We start from the raw sequence: 21,367 nt of genomic DNA on the forward strand, positions 1-21,367 counted from the left end.
TCCACTACCTTTATATACTTCCTTTGTGTACAGAAACTCGAAAGTAAGAAGCAGAAGCATTCTGAGTTTAGATAAGAGGGTGAAGTCATCCAAGTTAGAACGGAGGACAGCCAGGAAAGGGGGTTTCCTGCTAACTGGAAACTTCATTTTTTCAGATTTTGGTTTCAGTCAGAATTAGATGAAATCTTTTTATTCTCCCCAGTTTTCCAGTCAGCAGGAAGCTGCTCAGATGTTGGAATGGCTCAGCTAAGCTCCCTCTATTACCAACAGCCAAGCCAGGTATCAGCACCACTGAAAGCTGGGGCTTCCCAGACTCCCTGACTCCTTGGCTGTCTCCCAGGGGGGACGGCTGTGGGGTTACTTCAGGATTCTGGACATTCAGCAAAAGTTCACCAAGAACAAGAAATTTTAGACTGTAAAACATGGACTCTCTCAAATGAAATTTGTTCCATGAGGAAAATTTAAATGTAATATTTTCATCTGGAAGCTCTGTGTAAGGCACCGATTTTCACAACACAAAGGAGAAAAGCAGTGGGTACAGAACCATTTGTGCAGTTGTGATAGCAACAAGAAAAATGGGAATTGAAGTTTCAATTTATGGAAACTCCCAGAACATACTTGAGTGTCACGAATCTTTTTCTGGTCTCTCTTTAAGTGTGATGTTTTGAGAGTGGCTGAGCTTCAGCTGGCTGCACTCCAAAACCACTGTCCCATATGAGGCAGTGCCCAAAGACATCTTACTGTTTCGTTTGCCCCTTACAAACACAACAAACTTCTCCACTGCTCGGGGTGGAAACCATGACAAGATGTTCCTTTTGTACAGGGTGTGTTTTGCACCCAGCACAAGAGGGATCTTTAGCACTCAGCTGACACTAGCAAGAAGAAAATACAAGTAATACTCCCTCCCCCATCCCATGAATTAAATCCATTATCGACATATATAATTCTGTAACAGGTGGGTATTCAGCTATATTATTTTGGAGATATAAAGGATTTTTTTTGTTTAATTAGCAGTCCAGCTCTGAGGTAAGAGTATTACTCATAGGCATGAGATTGAGGTCTAGCAGATTGCTGACTATGAAGCCAGGGAAAATGTAAGGTATTTGTTATCTTGACAGAGGTACTCAGAAATCTTACAAGATGATACTTCTAGTATTTTTAGATTTTCCAGTGCACTCTAGAAAGGGACAGCTATCCTACTGGGCAATTATCCTAAATAAACCATACCTGAACCTTGGGCTGCAGCACATACATCCTGGATTGTTTGAACTTGCATCTGATATTCAGTATTGTACAAAAAATGTTTGGTGTCTTTTAAAGACCTTCATGTAGGAAGACCTCTTACAACCCTACTTTTCTAGTAGAAAAAAATATTACTCACTACATGCTTGAAGCCCAAATCATTCTGGAGCACACTCACATATTGTTCATATTTTTCTGGAAGTTCAGTGACTCCAGGGAATGAACCCCCAGCCTCTAAATGATTTTCTGCCTATCAAGGAAACACAAATGTCCCCTGTAGGTTTGCACAGAGCCAGAGCCTGACTGAAGTTTTTTGAGTTTTCATTACAGTCTGTTGCAGTGTGGTTAACATGAGAAAACATGAAAAATTCCACCTTCTCCCTCTGCAGACTTGCTTCTCATGGCCCTGAGTGCTGACTGTGAAAACTGCAACCTCCCATGTTCTTTTTTTTTTCTAAATAACCCTGAAAGGTCAGTCAAACAGTATGCAAAACTCTTGTAACTTGGACACTCGAATTTAGAAAACAGGAACAACAACTTTTACCTAAATCAACAGTCTTATCTGGAAACTGAAGAGCAGGGCAAGCTTCATAAAGGCAGGTCACTTCTTGTTGCTTAATTTGATCACCCAGGGTAAAAAATATTTGGTTTCCACTGTTGTTTCAAGAATAAAATCAGTGTTTTGTTTTCACCCTGCAGGGACATTTACAAAGATGAGTTGTACATCAGACTGGGTGAACAAGGGATGATTGTCCTTTCCTTAAGTACCAGAATGAAGGATCATTGGATTAAACTACTAACAACCAGAAGGTTTAGAATAAACAAGCGGAGGTGGTTCCTCATGACACGCGTAGCTAAGTTGTAGGAATCACTGCTAGCAGGTTTTTGCAAATACTTCAGTTTATACCAGCAGAATTAAAATGCTATTGGACAGAGCCATAGAAAGATGTCTGAGGGTATTAACTGCTATCCCTGCCTTGGGAAATTATTGCACTTCAAATGGCAGAGAGTGGACAAGTATAATTTTATGTTCTCATATGCTCCGGTAGACATTTTAGTAATGTTAGGACAAAATGTTGGGTCAGACCCAAGGTCCATTTAGCTCCATAGTGTGTTCTCAACTTAGTAGTGAAGGCAGGGTTCAAAGGCAGCGAAGGCAGGGTTCAAAGGCAGTGCTGGCTACAGGTGGCCACTGATACTGGCCACAGCCACAAACTGGAAGGTGACTGGACTGAGATGTCGGCGATGCTGCATGGAGATCACTGCTGCCACCAGCAAGAGACCTGAGGCAGAGGAGGGACAGAGACACCGACATGGCATCTGCATGGAAGGGGCTGTAGGTCAGCCAGGCAACTCACTGGTGTGTGCAGTTTACACAGTTCTCAGAAACACAGAAAATAACTCATGGTAAACCTTTACCTTGATGAATTTTGCTCTTGCATCATTACTAGGTGTCTGAATTCAGTCTCTTTGAATTTATTCATTATTCAAACAATCAGCCAAAATTACCTTGTCCATAATGTAAAAGTACATGCACAAGTCATAACATGCAGCTGTATCTTTTAATGGAGAAATTAACTTCTCAAGATCATTCTTCTAGAGAGAATATTCATAGGATATGCACAATTCTGAGCATAGTAAATAATAATATCCACTTCTTTCTCTTTGGATTTCAAGACATTAAGTGTATTCCAAATGAGGACAAAGTAGTGCTGTGCTAATCACTGCACTAAGTACCAATAAGAAATTTGGCACCTCTTTTTTGTAGATACTGTTGAAAATCCCATCAGAAGTGAAAGAGGCTCCAAAGGCACCCAGGTTGACTGCGACACAGCTAGGAAGTTAATCCAGTCTCAGAGTTCAGTTTACACATAAGGCAAACTCTTCTTGTGCCAATTCTTCACTGGTAGACAAAAGTGTCTTTTTCTCAGGACCTCTGCCTGGTGCCAGAATGCCAGCTCACAGTGGGCTGGAACTGACCCAGGTTAGTTTCCTGTACTTGCAGTTATGGGAAACTTAAAAAAAAAAGAGCCATACAAAAGTGGCAAGATGGCCAGGTCAATGGAGTTTAGTGGTAAGAATATCTCCACCAGTTACCAAACTGCACTGCGTGGGAGGTTGTGTTGGCCCGAGAGAGGGAAGCAGTTTCACGTATTGGTGTCCTCACCAGTGGGACTTCATGTGCTCCTGTTCAGGTAAAAACTAACTTCAAAAAGTGTTCTGCTTGAACACAATCTCTCCTATAAAGAGATTTAAATCTTCATGGAATAAGAGGAATCAGTCTGGGCAGTTGGCTGCCTAGCTTTTCTTCTGTGAGTCCAGCACAAGTAATTCTTGATTAGCAATTCTCTCAGCCCACTTCCTCTTTGTGACATTACCATGCTAGACATTAACTAACCACTCTGGACATGAATGTTAGAGAGTCAAAATATCTACTCATCTTTGGGCGGTTTGCCACCATCTGTCACCAAGCCCATTTCAGAGACAACTGCAGAAAGTTGGATCAGAAAGTAGATTTAAAACCACATTACACATGGGAAAAAAAATGCTGTCCAGGAAACCTTTTTACGGATCTAAATTATAAATCATGCCTTGGAAGAATTTTAATTTTGGAGAAGTGTTTGGTGAGATGCTGCATTTGACCACAGACAGCTGGGCTGTTTAATCATTTAGTATCATTTACTTCCAAAGCAACTTAATTAATCCATTGTCTGTATATGACTTCATATTGTCAGCGGAAAAGAAGAAATAACACTCACATATATATATATATACACGTGTGTGTGTGTATAAGTATGTTCTTAGAATTATGTATGATAATACATATTTATATATACAAGTATGCACACAAAAAATCTGCAATGTCTGATGTGATTAGAGCTTCTCATCTTACAATAAAGAAAATACAAGAACAGAATTAACTCCGGTCACAGGGGATACTGAAATTTAAAGGGCAAGAAGAGTTCTTATGTTAATGAAACATTTATTTTCAGATTTTGCACTTAACAGTTGCATGGAGTCAATGCTACATAAGGGATGGGGACAAGAGTCAGTCTGAGTAATTTGGTTTGATTTTCCACAGTAAAAAGTGATGGAAATTAGTGCCTCAGCTGTTGCAAAGCTAACTTGGTTTCCCAATAAGCTCTTAGTGATACATGGAAATACACTTCAGTATTTATATTTCAGGATAATATTCAACATAATTCAGTGTAGCAAGACACTGTTCTCACAGATAGATGTAAGAAAGCCAGTATATGAAGAACTAATGGAAAAAGAAAAAGCTCTTTGAATGAGAGAATACTATAAACTCAGAAAAGCACCTGATTAAATATTTAAGGATTTATTGAGGAAGAATAATGGGGGGCAACTCTAGATTTGCTGTCTAAAAGCTTAATGTGTCCTTCTGCAGTCTGATCACAGCCATCTTGGAGTTGTTCGGTTTGAATGAAAACCCCCAGCCTGCAAACAGAGATAGTTTCAGACATGAACACATCTTAACTGCTGAGCCCAAGAGACTTAGGTAGTAGCATAAAACATCCATCATGCTAGTGCAAACAGCCAAGTGTGCATGTGAGAGGAGAGGATTTGCATTTCTCAGGAGGGTCCATGAACCTAACATTTGTCCACAACCACTTGTGGGCAACTTCAGTAGCTCCTTCTGGACCATTATTTTATAATGGTGTGGTTCACCATTATAAAATAATGTGTGGTTCAACCTTGTGTTTGAAAGGTCCTCTTTAAAACTAGAGGAAAATTTACACTTGGTGCTTGTCCTCTATTAAAAATGATGCTACTTGGGCACTGTAGAAACCAAAGTGACACTATCCCATGGATTTGCTCCAAAGGTCTTCGTCACAGACAAACTGAGATATTGACAGCATGAAGGATCCATATGAGAAACCTAGCACTGAGTGACCCAGATACAAATACTCTGGGCCATTTGATCCTTCGGTATGGGCTCCCTGAGGTTACTAACAGAAGCCATTCAATATTCCACAACTGCCAACCACCACATCTACCCTATCTACATCTTTTTATAGGATGAGACCTTAATCAGATCTCAGATCTGCTTCACCTAATCTTTAATTTAAAACATGGCGAAAAATCCTCTTTAGCAGCATTTCTCATGCAGGATTCTTATTGTTCTGAGAGTCTCCCTCAGGAACATTGAGGTGTCAGGGCAAAGGCCATTCTCTGGTGCTGGCAGCCACTCTATGGCCAGAGCCACCAACAGTAACAATTGCAGAGCTATTGCTGACCTCGGCTCTTGTCAGCTGCACTGTGAAACTGGCATTGCATTGCTTCTCAAGATACTGTTTGAAAGAGGATAGGGAACCTGAAAGCATACAGGTAGTGAAAGTCACCTGCTTTCCAAATGCAAGAGCTTCTCTCTCCCTCTCTCCACTGGCCATACACAGCACCTAAGAACACAGGGCTCTGGACCTCATCTTCCCCGGTTAGACTCCTGAAGCAGACAATTTTGTGTATCTGCTAATGTACATGTTTGGGCTATGATTTACACTAATCCCATATCAGTCCATAGCACTTGTCAGCATTTTTATATCCAATAAATTGTTCCTGTTTCTCCAGAGCCTCGTTCATAGCACATGAGTATGAGCTGAGCTCTGCAATGCATTTGTTATGCAGCCAAGTACGTGATATGGCTCAGAGGCTTGGCCAGACTCCCAGGACTTGTTCAAGATCACAGAAGTAGAGTAGGTGGCTCAGTAGAGCCACCAAGAATAGTAATCTGGGGGTCCCTCTTCGAAAATAGCTGAGCAACATCCCTCTCTTTTACATACATGAATCTTGGCATTTTTCCTAACAACTTAAAAAATTCCCTAAAAACAGATTTCTGAAACAAAGTAATAGTCTTGACACTGTAGAGAAGGAATCTAATCTTTCCTTTATACTTAGACTTTTTTTTTCTGTAGTGTTTGGATTTGGACCTGTCTAAGCCTTAGACATTTCTGCTGAAATAATTTAAAAGGGACTTCAAGTCCTGAGAGCCACAGTTTCTGAGTACCTAAATGGGGGTACCTTAAGAGTGCAGATTTTTGTTAAGGATAGAACAATTTCCCAGAAGGGGTCAGGCCTCTTACACATCTACCTGAGAAAAGAGGTATCCAAGGAGTCACAGTCACTCCTGGAAACTCTGGCACTGCTGTACTGATGAGGCTTTCAACCCTGACAGAGAGCTTGACTCTCCTGACCCTTCTGTCAGAAGGATCAAACAACAAAGCTGCCAGCTTCACAGTGACATGTTGAAGCTATTTTTAAACCCCCTCTACTGCCTGTCAGTTATAACACCCTTTTTGGAGGCTAAAATAGAACCAGTTTCCAGTATCTACAAACCAGAACCCAATGGATACTTTTGGCATTGTCTGACACATTCTTGGGAGCCTCAACAAGGAGGCCAGGAAAAGTCTGGACATAAAGCCAAAGTTCTGAAAAGAATTGAACTACACTGGACAAAATACTTTAAAGCCCTATGTGGAAGAAAAACCACTTCAAACAATATTATGATCATATTTGGACAAAGAGTAAGTTTTATATCCATATTTGCAGAGCAAGTGATGCTGTAACTTCTCACCAAGGCACCAGCATCAAGATCTGTACTCATAGTAGGAGCATTACTAAAACCAGCAAACCAGAGTCCAAATGTTCTACCACATCAAACAGCAGACACAACAAGATAAGAAAGATATTGTGTCCCATAATTCCAGTCCACAAGAAGAACACTGCTGTAATTTCTCAAGGAGATGATCAAGGAAACATCAACCTAGTAACAACATCGTCAATTCTGCTTTTTTCTGTAGACAGAAAGCATAAAACATTGCATCTTATTAATGATAACAAGAGAGCAGATGATAGGAAAGGAAGATCCAATAATGTTTTTCTCTTTTTAACATTTTCTTAGACCTTGAGTTCAGCCCCTGTAGGGCATTAAGCCAGTGAACCACTGGTACAGCAAGAAACAGAAAGTCAAAGATGTACCTGAGAGGACCCTGACCACCAGGCTGGCAGCTCACACCAGCTTTTCTCAAAAAGAGTCACTGATTTATTTTTGGCTTTATGTCTAGTCAGAATCACCAATTTGAGCAATGAAAAACACTGAGAATTTAGGTCTCAAATTCTTGTAAAATTTAAAATGCTAAACCAGGAGCACTTACACGTGAAAGAACTTAAACACTACTGAGGATACCCCACTAGAGCTCAGCTCTTTCAATATGGTTGAAAATTTAATTAATTAATATTGAGAGCGATTTTAAAAATCTTGAAATGAAAGAGAGCACTCGAGAAAAGTACAACTGGTGCACTTGAATCCAAATACTAGCTTCAAGAAATTATTCCATTACAATGAGCTGAACAACAGGCATACAGGTAAAGAGAGAATTATTGAGTCTAACTAAAAGTTTCTTTTGCAGAAGAGACATTTTAAGATCAAAATTTCAAGCTCTGGTACAAAACAGTAATGTAATCTCTGGTTTAAAAGTAACATAAATAATTTCTAATCCTTGTGACTACACAAAAAATCATCAGAGTTATGATCAAGGTTCAATATAAGGGTTAAAAAATATAAGGGTTAAAAAGAGACAAAGAAAATGAGCCAAAAGTACTTATAAACCAATCAACTGAGAAATACCACTGTTGAGCTTTGAACTTATCTCAGCATTTTGAGACAAGTTTATAATCTGAGTCTTATTAGTGGGTGAGTTTGGACCGAAAACAGAGATACAGTACTAAGCATCTCCTTAAACCTAATACTCCAGCTAGCTTTTTGATATAAAGACTTATGAATTCAGAAATTTAGTTACTGGCACACAATTACTTCAGGCTTATCCACAAGAGGGGGCTTGCTTCTGTGTCACAGGAAGAGATTTAGACAGATTTAGAGTTGCAGAAGAGAAGAAGGAAGCAAAGGATTCCCCATCTGTAACTACCTGTGCTCAGGAAGCGTGCAAATGTTTACAATGTCTCTTTTAAAACCCATTAAATTGATTGGCTGAGCCTGACTGCTTGAGGGCTCTTCAAAAGCTCCTATTTTCACTTACAGCCTCATGGTTCACCTACAACCCTCATGGAGACATGTACTTAAGATAAGCATGCATAGTACTGTAGAACTTCACAGGCTTTCGCAGTGTGGCAAATAAACCCTCATTTTGCCAAGTCACATTTTTCCCCTAGGAACATCATGCTGCAGCTTCCCTTCCCATTCAGTTAGGTTGCTTAAATAAATAAATCTCAGTCCCTCTAGCACTGTATCATTCACATTTTAATCGTTAGTCTACAGATAACTTGACCCTTACCTCCACAGTAGCTCACAGATCCAGATGCAAGCAGTGGAAGTCTCACAGCACTTTCAAAAAGTAGATTCCTGCTTTTGGCTAAGTTGTTGAGTCCCTGGGACACATTGGACTGTTTGAGAGCACTTGCAGAGCAGATCACTTCCATATGGAGACAGTGGACACATGAGAATTCATCGACATAGCTGTAGACCTTGGGTTTTGGAAGAGGCTGTGAATATGGCAATGAAACTGGACTAGATGAGATACAGAACTCTGAGTTTGTGCTTTAATGTTCAGGCACTTACAGGATGCCTGTAAGTGTTGGCTTTGGACATTCAAGCAGGTAGAAATAGAATAATAATTCCCTTTTATCCTTCCATTTCTGTATCAACAGGATCCTCTGAGTATTCCATTCTCTACACAAAATTGTTCTATCAGTTCATTAATTATGTGCATTTAAGAAAAACTTCCAAGGGAAAGGATGTAAGAAGGAATAAATTCCACATTTAGGTCTGAAATTGGATATTTCACTGCAGTAGCAAGTATAAGTGCTATGCAGACACATTAGACATCCCATTCCCTCTACCCCCAGAAAATGTGACACATTTACATTATTCATTAGCACATGGCACAAAAAAGCCTGGGTTTTTGCTCACTCTTAGCTCTCACAGACATTACAGCCATAACTGATCACCAGGCTTACTGGGAATTTGTCTTCTTTGGCTCACCTTCTTATCAGGTATTCATTTTCCTCTCTAGATGCTGCCATAGGAGTTTATGAACATGAAGAGAAAGCACCTCTCCCTTCGAGCAAGGCTGCTGATACCCACCTGGAGCCACACTTTTGTACTTCACCTGCAGCAAGAGATGACACAGGAAGCAGAGCACTGGGGTAGCAGGTTCCCTCTTCTCTACACCAAGTGGATCACAGATCATTCCACTGAATCTACCGGGCAGAAACCAGAATGAGGGTGTGGAAGAACTGATACACTTCCTGAACAGCTTTGGAAAGCCCCACGCTTGACCACAGTTCCAAAGAAATACTCTGTGGTCTCCACACATCCTCCTGTCTCCTACAGGCTTTGTTCCTGTGCTGTTTCTTTACCTTTCAAATTATTCCTCTTTTTCTTCCTCTTCTTAAATACAACTCACCATACTGAGTTATCGCACTGTGTCAATTCTGTGGCACACCTCCTCCTTCCCTCAGGCTTCCTCAGTCTGTCACCTTACCTCTACTCAAAAGACCCTAAGCTAGACCCAGCTACTCAAGCCAAACCCTGTGCTTAACTGCCCTCATGCAAAGATCAAATCATAGGGATGAGCTGTACCCAAACCATTCCAGTACAGGCTCAAGGCCTTTCTCAAAGTTCAGAGCTCTTGCTTATGAGTCCCTCAAACCCAAGTGTCTACTCTGCAAAATAAAATTTGTGCTGCCACGTGGGGGAGCTTGTACTGTGGCTAATGCTCATTGCTTCCAGATCAAAAGAAAGGGACAGCTCAGCAGCGCTAAGGACTGCAGCTACTGGAAACTCTGTTCTGGAGAGGCTGGTTGAAAACCTGACACATGTGTAGATAGTGCACACACACTTTAATAAAGATGTTCCTTTTCAAAATTATCTTGGGTGACAATCATTGACTTTGCCATAGCTCATAAACTGTAACTCATAAAAATTTGCAAATTCCAGTTGCCCTTAGCCTGGTAAAATAATAGAATTTAAATTGGAAAGACCTGTAAGATCCTCAAGTCCATCCATTAACTAGCATTGTCAAATCCACCACTAAACTATGTCCCTAGCCATGCCACATCAACTAGATCATGATCAGAATGATAGATCAAATAAAACAAAAATTCCTGTATTTTAAAGGGATAAGTAAAGCAAACAAGTCATAAGGATCAGTTCCAGACCCCCACTGAGATGATTTATAAACACAACCACCAGACTGGAATCAACTTTACCCCTTGCTGAGCCATGTTCGTCTGCAAAGCCATCTTGACAGCTGAAGCAAACACAGGTAAACCAGCAATCCAAAAGGCAAGGAACTTGTCCAATCATATTTACCAAATAGATGGACTTGAAGTCTGCTTGAAACCTCTTAAAATTGCAGCTATGCCTCAGAGACAAAACTAGAGATAAAACTCAGCTCTCAAGTAATTCAAAAAACAAGCAGTCTAGTAGCCAGAGTGTAGGGGGATAGAATACAAGAAAATAAAGATAGTGTAGAAAATAATCTTACCCCTAAGGAGTTGCAGCTGGGCCAGTTATCAAAGATTAGGAGCAGGCCTGACTTTAACAGGCCACAGCTGCAACCAGTGAGAAGAAGAGTGCTATAAAAGAATGGGGTGGCTAGTTGAGAGGGGAACTGGAGTTGGTTGGATGCTTTGTGAAGACGAGTCAGTGCTCTGAGAGATGCCTGTGAGAAAAAACCAAAAAGGTATGAAACTTCTGCGATTAGTGACAATAGTATGGAACCCCTGCCATATGATGATAACCCCTGAGGAGATGAAAAATGACTGGGGTGGGTGGTTGGTTTTTTGAGTGGGGTGGGTTGTTTTGGTTTTTGGAGTTTTTTGTGTGTGTGTGTGAGGTAGGTTGTCTTGTTCTCTGTTTAAACCAATCGAATTGCTCGAAAGCAGTTTGCCGGTACGACGAAGGCTGGCCACGTGCAAAGGGAAGACAGCTGGGGGCACTCCAGCCTTGAGCTGCACCCGTGAACCACTGGGCGGGGCAGTCAAAGGCCCCTCACGAGCACCGCGCTGTCCCCGCCGGCAGAACGCCTCGGGGCGCCGGCGCCCGCACGGCGGCAGGGCGCAGCACGGAGCTGTGGGTCAGCCGGGAGAGGCGGGATCAGCCGCCGCACCTCTCCCGTTGGCTGCGGTGCCGCTGCCGGGCGGGGCGGCCCCGGGCTGTGCGAGGCGCGGGCGCGGCGGGCGCAGCAGCGGCCCCGAGGCGGGAGGATGCGGGCGGCGCCCGGGGCGCAGCCGGATCGGCCCTTCAAGCTCAGGAAGAGTCTCGGTAGGGGCGGCGGGAGCGCGCAGCGCTGCGCGGGTCGGAGGGGCTGCGCGCACACGTAACGCGTCTCTTCTCTCCTCTGCCTCACAGCCAGCCGGCGGGAAGAAGTAGCAGGGATCCGAGCCAAGTTCCCGACAAAAATCCCGGTAAGTCTGTGGTTTGTTAGCGGAGGTTGTTGTCGCTGTTTGAGGAAAGAAGCGTGTGAGGGGAGGGAAAGGGACCTGGATATTTTAGGTATTGCTAAGTATGACTCTAATTAAAACAGGTAATTGTTGAGAGATACCATAAAGAGAAATACCTTCCTGTCTTGGACAAAACCAAGTTTCTGGTTCCCGAGGAGCTGACCATGGCACAGTTCATAACCATCATCAGGTAGGTGGTGGATACTAGTGGGTTGGAGCTGCACCTGGGCTTGGCTGCTGCTCCCCAAGAAGGCATTTCCTAGTGTGCTGCTTCCTTCGGTGGGTAGGAGGATAAAGGTGTTAGTTAATGTAATGGCTTCCCTCTCTTGCTAGGGTTCGAAGACAGGTGTACTATTGGGAAAAATGGGGTCTTTCTTGGGTTCACAGTCCTCTCCCTTCTCCCTAACTGTAGTGAAAAAAGACTATATAAAATTCTTGTTCTGCTCTCTCTCTCTCTGCCTCATGGAATAGGTATTGGGGCTCTGTGTTCTGCTTATGACTGTCACTGCCTTGCTCTCTTACTGCACCTAGCTGAATTTGCTTTAGTTCAAAGCAGCTCTTGAATGGGAGTGAAATGAAATGTGTTGCCAAATTTTTCTTTATGAAGAAAGAACACAAAAAATTCAGTGGTATTTTCTGACAAAATGTGAAAGCTATGTGTTTCAGTACAGTTTTTAAAGTATAGAAAAAGATCTTTCTAAATTGTAACTTTTGTAATAGATGCTTTTGGCTCTTGGACAACTTAGATTGTAATCCTTGCATGTAATGTCTCTGAAAAGGACTTGTTTTTTGTAGACTTTACAGTAAGTGTAACAGACTGGAGCTGGAATCCTTTGCAAAATCTGCACTATGGAAGCTTTTGGTTTCTATTCACACTTTTCCCTGGTAACTGGGAACTCCAAGCCCATGCCCAGCACCTTTGGTATAGCCATGTAAGCCTTGCCTTTGAGCTTCCAGTTAACTTCCTGCTGATGGAGACAATAAACCACACAATAACTTTACACAGCATTTTTTGTCCCTACTTCATGCAACTGCTCTGCTTAATGTATGTCATAGACTGAAGTTGAAACCACATTCAACTTGCTAATGTTTAATCCTCTTTTTCAATTAGAAGCAGGATGGCTCTGACAGCTACACAAGCTTTCTACCTGCTGGTGAACAACAAAAGCCTAGCCAGTATGTCCTTGACAATGGCAGAAGTGTACAGGGACTACAAAGATGAAGATGGCTTTGTGTATATGACCTATGCTTCCCAGGAGATGTTTGGATGCTTATTACCCACTGCCCAAGGGAAAACTGTGGAATGCTTTCAGAAAATCTAAGATTGGGTTCATATGCTGCAGCAAAGCAGTTTGCTCTGAATCATGCCTGTGACATGAACCTTGGAGATGCTCCTTCCAGTGTGAGCTCTTGAGCTCTGTAGTGGGAGTTATGACCCAAAAGCTGGCAGGACCAGCTTAAGACAGAAAAGGTGGTACACTTTCCCTAGGTAATAATTTGGATATCTATTTTTATATTTGAAGACACTATGGGTTAGGTTTTTTTTGTCTTTTGAACTGCACCCCCACTGCTTTGCAATATCAATCTTTATTGTGAAACTGATTTTAAAGGTTTCCTGAAAGCCTAAGAGAAAAATAAAGAACTTTTTAAGTATTGAGTTGAATGTTACTTTTAATCTGGGGCAAGACTGTAAAAATTTGTCCAGGAGAAGATCCTATAATAATTCTGGGAATTTGAGCATAATGCCTTTTAAATAAACACTGCTTGCACAGCTACTCTGAATTTTTCAATGAAATGTCGAAGTTTAAATTGTGTCACCCATGAGCAAAACCATAGCTATAAAAGTTTCATTAAGGTAGGTATCTGGGCTGTGAGATTAAATAGGAGTGCTAGAGCAGTGTTAACACCTGAATAAACTCAGCTGTTACAGAAAACACTGTCTGTGGTATAGATAACTATTTGTTTAAATAAGCAACCCGATTGCTAGTCAGCATTAACTGCAATGCAGATAGCAGGACTTGAAGGGTAATCAAGTTTCAAGAGTTATTTTCTTGCTGCTGAATTTTGCTAGCATGGTTACTCTAGATACTGTCATATCCATCCCCTACAGGCACCTGCTTGTCAGGTACCCTGAAGCACTTCAGTGAGCCTTCTTTCAACAATGGAGCCAAGACATGTGCCTTGTGATTAAGAGGTAGTCCAGTGTTTCTGGAAAATGTTGAAAATATCAAAAATACCATGTAGTAAAATGTGGATTTATCTTAATATACAGGCTTGGTTCCTATAAGCATGTATTAAAAGTAACACTTGAGCCTTAGACTGAAGTATAGCTCAAGCTGGCTTCCCTGTATGTGAGAGATGTGTTGTAAAGCTGGAAATGCTCTGATCATGCATGATCAACTAAAACCACCAGGTAATTAAAAAATCTGTCACAGTTTGCAGTTTATTAATCAACCTCTGGCAGCCTCAGTTTAGGATTGGTCAAATTGTTACAATATGATGCGATTCTTCTGTTCAGTACTAAACTGCAGAATTATTAATGTAGGAATAACTAGACTGCAAAGAACGAAGTGTTGACAGTATTTAAGTTATGCATAAGGAAGGAATGTGTGTGTCAGCTTTTTGCAGTGGTTCTCTTGCATTAATAATCTCTTGAACATGAAGTTCTGAGCAGACCTGGGTTTGAGCCTCTAAACCTGGAGTTTTAAGGAGTGCCTGCTGTAGTGGATGTGATGTTTGCCTACTCATGTTTCATGAGCTGAGGAACAAAGCAATCATTGACCTGACCTGTGGAAAGGATAAGGCTATGATGGTTTAGGTTATAAAAACATGTGGGCTTTGGGATCCCAGCATCAGTTCTTGGATATATTTCACTTATACTTGTAATGCAACAGTTTCCATTGCAGAAATTGAATAGTCATTTGTCACCAGCCCTTCAGGGAAGCAGAGACACCTGCTTGGCAGCAGCACTACACAGAAATGCTGAACAGCTGTGGGAACCTTGGGGTGGGAGGAGCAAGGGGAGACTTTCTGTGTTCAAGCTCTCTTGCCAGTCTAGAGTTGGGCTTATATTTTGCTTCAATGGCTCCTCTGTCTTCCTGTCCTGTGTGATACTTGGTACATGAAGAGACAAGCACTACAGCTTCTTGGCTGGAAGAATTTTGTCTGACAGCCAGCTTTCTTTGGTTTGTAATGTAGTGGCTGAGGTGCAAGTGTTGATCCCTCCAGCATTTAGTAACATTTGGCTATGGTGTCTACAGGCTGAGTCACAGATCCAGCCAAAAAAGTTGCACAAGGAGAAGGTCATTTGCAGGCAAAGAGCATCATTATAAACTTGTTTATACTGGCCTGATGAACCTAGAAAGAAGTCCTGTGAATTGGGAAAGCATCATTGGGTAATAGCAATAGACTTGCTTTTCTATCAGATGTTGAAGAAGTTAGGATATTAACTATCAAAGACAGTTTTCATGAAGTCTTAAAAGAATAAACTAGGAGTTACATGCCCAAATAATTCTGTTGTCTTGCTTGTGGAATTGCCTTGGTATGATTAGAAGGTTTGAATTTAACCTATTCTCTCTTGAAGTACAAAGAACAAGGATTAGAAAATAAGCAAACAGAAAAACTTTTCTCTGACTGACATGTGCAACTGAGATAGCTGCAGCTACTTCCCATGTAGCTGCTGTTTGAAGAGCTAATATTTACTCAAGCAAATACTGATTAGAAACAGGTATATTTTTTTTTCAATGAAGGACACAATGCTGTGTTAAGCAGATTTTATGCTTCTTTCCAGTGTGCCACTAATGTAAGAAGAGACTGCAGAGATGCCATTTATTTTTAAAAGTTTTATCTTCATGATATGGACTTGTATTCATTAATATCAAAGATATCCACCAGAGTACAGAAAACATTCTGAGGATACTTCTGTTTCTTCTATAGACTACCAGCTCAATCCCAAAGACGCTCAGTGCTCTGGCTTCAAATATAAACCAAATCAACCTGAATGATATGGAATATTAGAGTGGTATGAGAGCCTTGCTGGAACAGTGATCCTTGAGGGAAGTATGTCCTGCAGCCCCCTGCAATAACCTGTGCACAATACTTTATGGAGTGCAAATTGACATTTGGTGCTACAAGGCAAACATGATAACCTCAGCATGGGCTTTAGCACACATAAGCAACAGCAGGAGCTTTCCAAACTGTTTGGATTTAAAAATGACTTAATGTTATGTTTTGGTAGAATAAATAAATGAATGGGAACACTAATCTTCTTGTTCAAGGCAATAACACTTGTGAACTTAAATGGGCTTTTTACTGTTTTCCCATGCTAACTATTTCCAGATGGTGGTAGTTTCAGGATAAAAATATTTTAATATTTTACACACACTAAGTGACAGATGGTATCCTCTGCTGCAAATAAGTTTCTTTGTTTAGGTGAAATACAGTAAATTAAGAAGGTAAAATGAGATAATAGGACAGAATATTTTACCTTCAGCATCAAATTGCCCTGCTGTATTCTTTCAAGAAAACCTGAAGAGAAATTATAGGGAGAAAACTAAAAGACCTAAGCAGGACAGAAACATTTTGAAAACATGTTTTTTAACCTATGCACTATGAAGTAGAACAGGGGAGAGTGGAAGGGTTTCTATGGAAAACCTTCAAGAGTTCCTTGAGGGAGGTTAAGAAATGTGATTTCATATGTCACAGTGCCAATATACAAAACTAGTAATGGCATACATACTTCCCTCAAGAACCACTGTTCCAGAAATAATTTGAGACAAATCTCCTGAATCCTTAAACAGCCCCTTTTTTCATAGTTTTGAATCAACCCATAAGAGAAAAAAAAAAGTCCAATAAAAACCAAACCAAAAAGGCAACAAACCCAAACCCAGACTTCTCCCTATACATATGTGCTTAGTTTCTTTAGCTTTCCTTAGGTACTTTGTTGCTTTATAGTGTTAGCTCTACCCAGTTCTCTCCCCTGATGATTTTAGATTGCCTCTTAGAAGTTTAAGTTAGCTACTACTTGTTCCTGTACGGTCGACAACATGCAAAGGCAGTTAGGTCCTACAATAAATAACAGTCTGGCCCTAGTTTAGAGGGACATGAGTGAAATTAGTAAGGCCCTTAAAACTTGTCCCCAGAAAGTCATATCACTCCCTGTCTCCTGTATTTCATGTGGTGCCTCTCTTGTGACTGCAATGTACCTATGGCACACAACTGGAGCAATGCAGTCCAGGTGGGTTTTGAAGAACCCAGGGCAAGTCTCAATGCCAGAGTTCAAAAAGCAGCACTGTCCTTTCCCCTGCAGTGGCAGACCCTCATAGGTAGCTCCATGTGTACCCAAGCAGCCCCTCCTCAGTCCCTGCCTGCCTGCCTGCCTGCCTGGGTACACATGGAGCTTCCAGGGCAGGCAGGCAGGGACTGAGGAGGGGCTGCTTGGGCCACTCAGCACTTACATCATGTCTGTCAGGGACTGTGAAGGGCCTTTATGAGGCTGCCTATGATTTGTTGCAGGGTGGGCTTGGCTGCTAGTGTTTATTTTTGCAAATATTTCAAAACCCTGCCTTTACTTTCTTTCTGTATATAACAGCAGGGTCTGGATCTTAATCAGACCTTCAGCTCAAACCTGTTTTATGTCAGAAATGCTATTGATTGCATGGTCCTTGATCCTGTTGACCAAGACATGCCTAAGTAGACCTAAAATTTATTTCTTATTCTCAAAAACAGAGCCAAGACTTTACAGCCTGACAAATGGATTTCCAGGGAAATTTTTAGGTCAGCTAACCAGTGGGTGAGGGAAGGGGAAGGAGTGAGCCAGGGGGTTAAGCATGCATATCAGTGCTCCCACCCAAAGCAGCTACAACCATGTACTCTTCACAAGCCTCCCTGTGACTGCCTGGAAAGCCTGAGCCTCAGTGTGAACTCATTAAGGTGACTATTACACCCATTAGCTTACAAAGAGAACTTAGGAGAAAGAAACACGTGCTCACAGATGGAGAGTGGCTATAGCCTTTTCCTGAACAAAATGTGAGCTCTGTCAATGGAAAAAACCACACAGAACGGTGCTGAAAGGCAGACATGGCAAATAAAGAAATTCTATTCTTGGTGCTGGCACTACTTCACAAGGCAACTTGGCCCTTACTCTGAGAACTTAAAAACTTCATGTCAAGTGATGGATAGTAATATGGTCTCTGTCTGACCCTTCTCTCTAGAAATGCTGCATCTGTGCTCAAAAATTAAAAATCAGATTGAGATGTGAGCTGCATATTTGAATGCTGACTGGCTGAGGAAGATTAACTCATTTTCCAGCAGCTTGATGCATTAGTCACCAACAGAATAAAAGAGCCATCAATAGAGAAAACAGCTGCTGTGCTGCAGGTGAGGGCAGAATCACCAGCTTAGTGCAGAAACATCTGTGCTGTCTAGACTGTCAGGGTAACCCAAGCATTGCAGGGGTTATGAAGATAATTTTGCTGTTGGAAATGATATTGGCTCTGTATAAATCTGTCAAAAATGTCAAGAGAGGCTTCAGGAGAAATGGCATTTTCCTAGGAGGCGGCTGGCTTTGGTTTAAACCTCAGTTCTTTCAGCCATCCTCTTGCACACTTACTTTGTTCCCATTCTTTCTTTGGAAAGGGACCAGGCCTTCTGTGCTAGCAGAACCTGGGTACAGGTTCCAAGATTGCTGAAAATTATAAATAATATGACCTTAGTTGCCATGTAACAAACTTGCATGATAATTCATAGATGTTCTGCTATTCTAATTCAGTCTACGTTGAACCCACAAAATTTGGCTGTGCCTCAGTCACTCAGCTCTCTAAGCCTCTGTCAGGGCTGGAGCAGCAATTTAAATGAGATGGCTGCAGCCATTACTGCTGTTTGGGTAACCTCCCCTTCCAGTGAATTCTGTTGAGACAAAATTTCTTGAATCAGTTGAAGAACAGCTGTGTGGGTTAGCCTTGCTCACCAATGGAAAGCATTTCTGCTAGAGGTACAAGAAGACAGGTTAATGTAGCAGCTTAATTTCATGTCCCAGCTCATCCAGGTGATTTTGGCAAAGAAGCAGGATGCCATGCAGTGCAGGCTGGTGAGAGGTGACAATTTTCAGGAGGGGTTTGGTGCAGAGGAGGGTTGTCACAAGAAACTGAGGGGCAGAATGGCTGCTGATATAGGTAGACCTTGAAGATTATATGGGTCTGCAGGCTAGTCCATGACAGGACTTCTTACACAAATGCCCTTCCTTTCAGAAAGGTTTCCTTTGCTTCTGACATCCAAGGCAGCTGGTCCACTAGGCAAGTGTTAAGCAAGATTACTGTCATGTGCTTCACAGAGCAGCATCCTTATAACTCAATGGATAAAGAACTGGGGAGACCCTGCTAGAATTCCTTTTTCTCCCTGAAGATTCTGAGCCACAAACTCACACTGGGCACTCCAAGTAGCTCCTGTCTCCCTGGACCCAGCACAGCAAATTATCTTCTGCTGCCAGAACTAGGGTAAAGCCCAGAGTGACAGCAGAGGTGTGTGGCTAAGGGGCTTGAACCCAGCTCCCAAAGTAAACCCCCAGCCTACCTTCTCTTTCTGAAAATAAACTGTGCAACTGCAGGATCTGTGAGAGGCTGCAGTTTTACTAGTGGAAAATTTAGGCAAAACCCTGTAAAATAAATGAAGCAATTCCAGTAGAAGCTGGGACTGGCACTGAAATTAGTGGCTGGAGCCATAAAGGCTGCAGAGCTAAAGCTACCATGTTACAATTCATGGGAGGAAGCATTTATCCACAGCAAGTGGAGAGAAGGAAAGGTCAAGCACTCTAGCAGACATGAAAGATTTTATGTTTAAGTTTCTGGAAAGTTTTTCTTCAAAATAGTTTTGCCGTGTATCTTGTTTCCTGATTCAAACTAAACTATTTTTCCCCCATCAAATAATTTTCATTAAGCTGGTTTGTCAAAAAGGGAAAAGCCAAATCTCAATTTATATTATATGGGAGAAAAGATGAATTAAAAAAATCTTTTTGACTATTAATTACACCTGTGTAACTGCCATAAAAATTTGCAAAATGTGCCAACACTGAAAAGCCAAAAGAGGGGTTATTCCATTTTAGACATCTCATTTCAAAATCAGATGGAACTTTCTGCTAATTCTCAGCATAGAATTTTTTGTGTTTTGTGGAGTTTTTGGATGTATTTTGGTTATATAAAAATGAGATACACACATTTCTGGTTGGACTATGTTTTATGATCTTACTGATGTAAGAAAACACTAAATCAAGGCTGCCTTCTGTATGTTAGCAAACAGAAGAGCAAGAGTACAACATCACCTGATTATCCATGGACTGTGAAGCTCAGTAGGTTATTGCTGGCAAACTCTTTGGAGGATGTTACAGTCGAATTGAATTTCAAAAAGACAGTCATACTACAAACCTAATCCTTCAGGACTGTGTGTGTATATCTTCTTCCTTTGATGTACGGCCTACACTTCTGGCACTCTGTTAACAAACCCTCAGTTTTTATGAGATTAATGCTATATGGAGTCTATGTTGCAGGGTGAGTATAATGAAATTTGAAAAGAAAATCCTTTGAATAGGACAGAATTTTTCCTCTATACTTGTATTTTCTGACCCTGTGACTAGGCCCATGAATACTGTTTCTTATATTTATGTGATTATCAAAGTCAATGCCACACTGAAGTCTGCTACACAACCTTAATCAATAACTATGATTTTTTGAGCAATGGTACATTATACAAACAATAGAAAAATAGGGGCTTCAAAGCTATTCTTGGTCTGCTTCTGGGTTACTGGAGGAAATGAATTAGAGATTAACAAAACCCTGGCATCTAGAGCAGGCCAAAAGTCAAAGCTCAGACCCATTTCAGTGCTCAAAACACAAGTGCCTTTCCCATTTTGTCCCAGTTTTGGTTTTACTAAATTTAAATAAAGAGTAGTTGAACAGTGATTCCAAAACTGTAGAAGTGAGGTCAAAACAAATCCTGGTGCTTTTTGTATTTTGAAGCAAATATGCTAAATTTAATCAGCTACTTAAACCAAATATTTACATTTACCAGTAAAAGTATTTGTGATATAAAAACAGTGCATAGACCCACCTTGAATGATACTTTTACTTACACACATTTTCTTATTTCTGCCATATTCTCAGGAGTGCTCAGAATCAGTTTTGGCTCCAGCATAAATTGCTGAAGAGTTATTTCTGCTTTTTAAGTGTGAGCTAAATACTGTATAAAGATCTATTTCTATAAAGTACTGAGAAGAGATGCTTTCTTTATATTTAATTCCTTGATGACTTTGCACGAGAAGTCATGATTGCACTGCAAGGGAACACAAAGGAAATCCATACATGCTGGAGGTCTTTCTCCTGACCGAAATTCTAATCATCTGCTTGACGTCATGGAATTTTACAAAGGTTTAACCAATGTCAGCTCCTGCCTTTTTCTTCTAATGCTGTTTGCTTCACATCTGCATTTAATCTCTGGCTAAACAAATCAGAATTTATGGAGCTTACCTCACAAATTGAGAAGTTTCTTCTCTTGTCTCCTTGTCCACATACAAAGTACTTGCTAATGGAGCTGGTGCTTATCTAACACCCTTACTCACTGTGCCTTCTAAACAAATAAAGATATGAATCTAAAG

The 21,367-nt window shown here is 41.2% G+C and overlaps 1 protein-coding gene across 1 annotated transcript; it reads left to right on the forward strand.

The window, feature by feature from the left end:
• Positions 1-11,323: 11,323 nt before the first annotated feature.
• MAP1LC3C (microtubule associated protein 1 light chain 3 gamma) lies at positions 11,324-13,506 on the forward strand. Its single transcript, XM_054630298.2, has 4 exons — positions 11,324-11,545; positions 11,633-11,688; positions 11,808-11,914; positions 12,836-13,506. Exons 1-4 carry the CDS (start codon positions 11,488-11,490, stop codon positions 13,044-13,046), a joined length of 432 nt encoding a protein of 143 aa, XP_054486273.1. The 5' UTR covers positions 11,324-11,487; the 3' UTR covers positions 13,047-13,506.
• Positions 13,507-21,367: the final 7,861 nt, after the last annotated feature.

Source organism: Agelaius phoeniceus, chromosome 3, assembly GCF_051311805.1.
Source record: "Agelaius phoeniceus isolate bAgePho1 chromosome 3, bAgePho1.hap1, whole genome shotgun sequence".
Taxonomy (NCBI): Eukaryota; Metazoa; Chordata; class Aves; order Passeriformes; family Icteridae; genus Agelaius; species Agelaius phoeniceus.

What these genes read in the sequence shown, in the direction of transcription:
- MAP1LC3C (XM_054630298.2), top strand. Translation starts at nt 11,488, where the DNA reads ATGCGGGCGGCGCCCGGGGCGCAGCCGGATCGGCCCTTCAAGCTCAGG. An exon ending in CAAGCTCAGGAAGAGTCTCG is followed by an intron (nt 11,546 to 11,632) that starts GTAGGGGCGGCG and finishes TCTGCCTCACAG; the next exon opens with CCAGCCGGCGGGAAGAAGTA. An exon ending in AGTTCCCGACAAAAATCCCG is followed by an intron (nt 11,689 to 11,807) that starts GTAAGTCTGTGG and finishes TAATTAAAACAG; the next exon opens with GTAATTGTTGAGAGATACCA.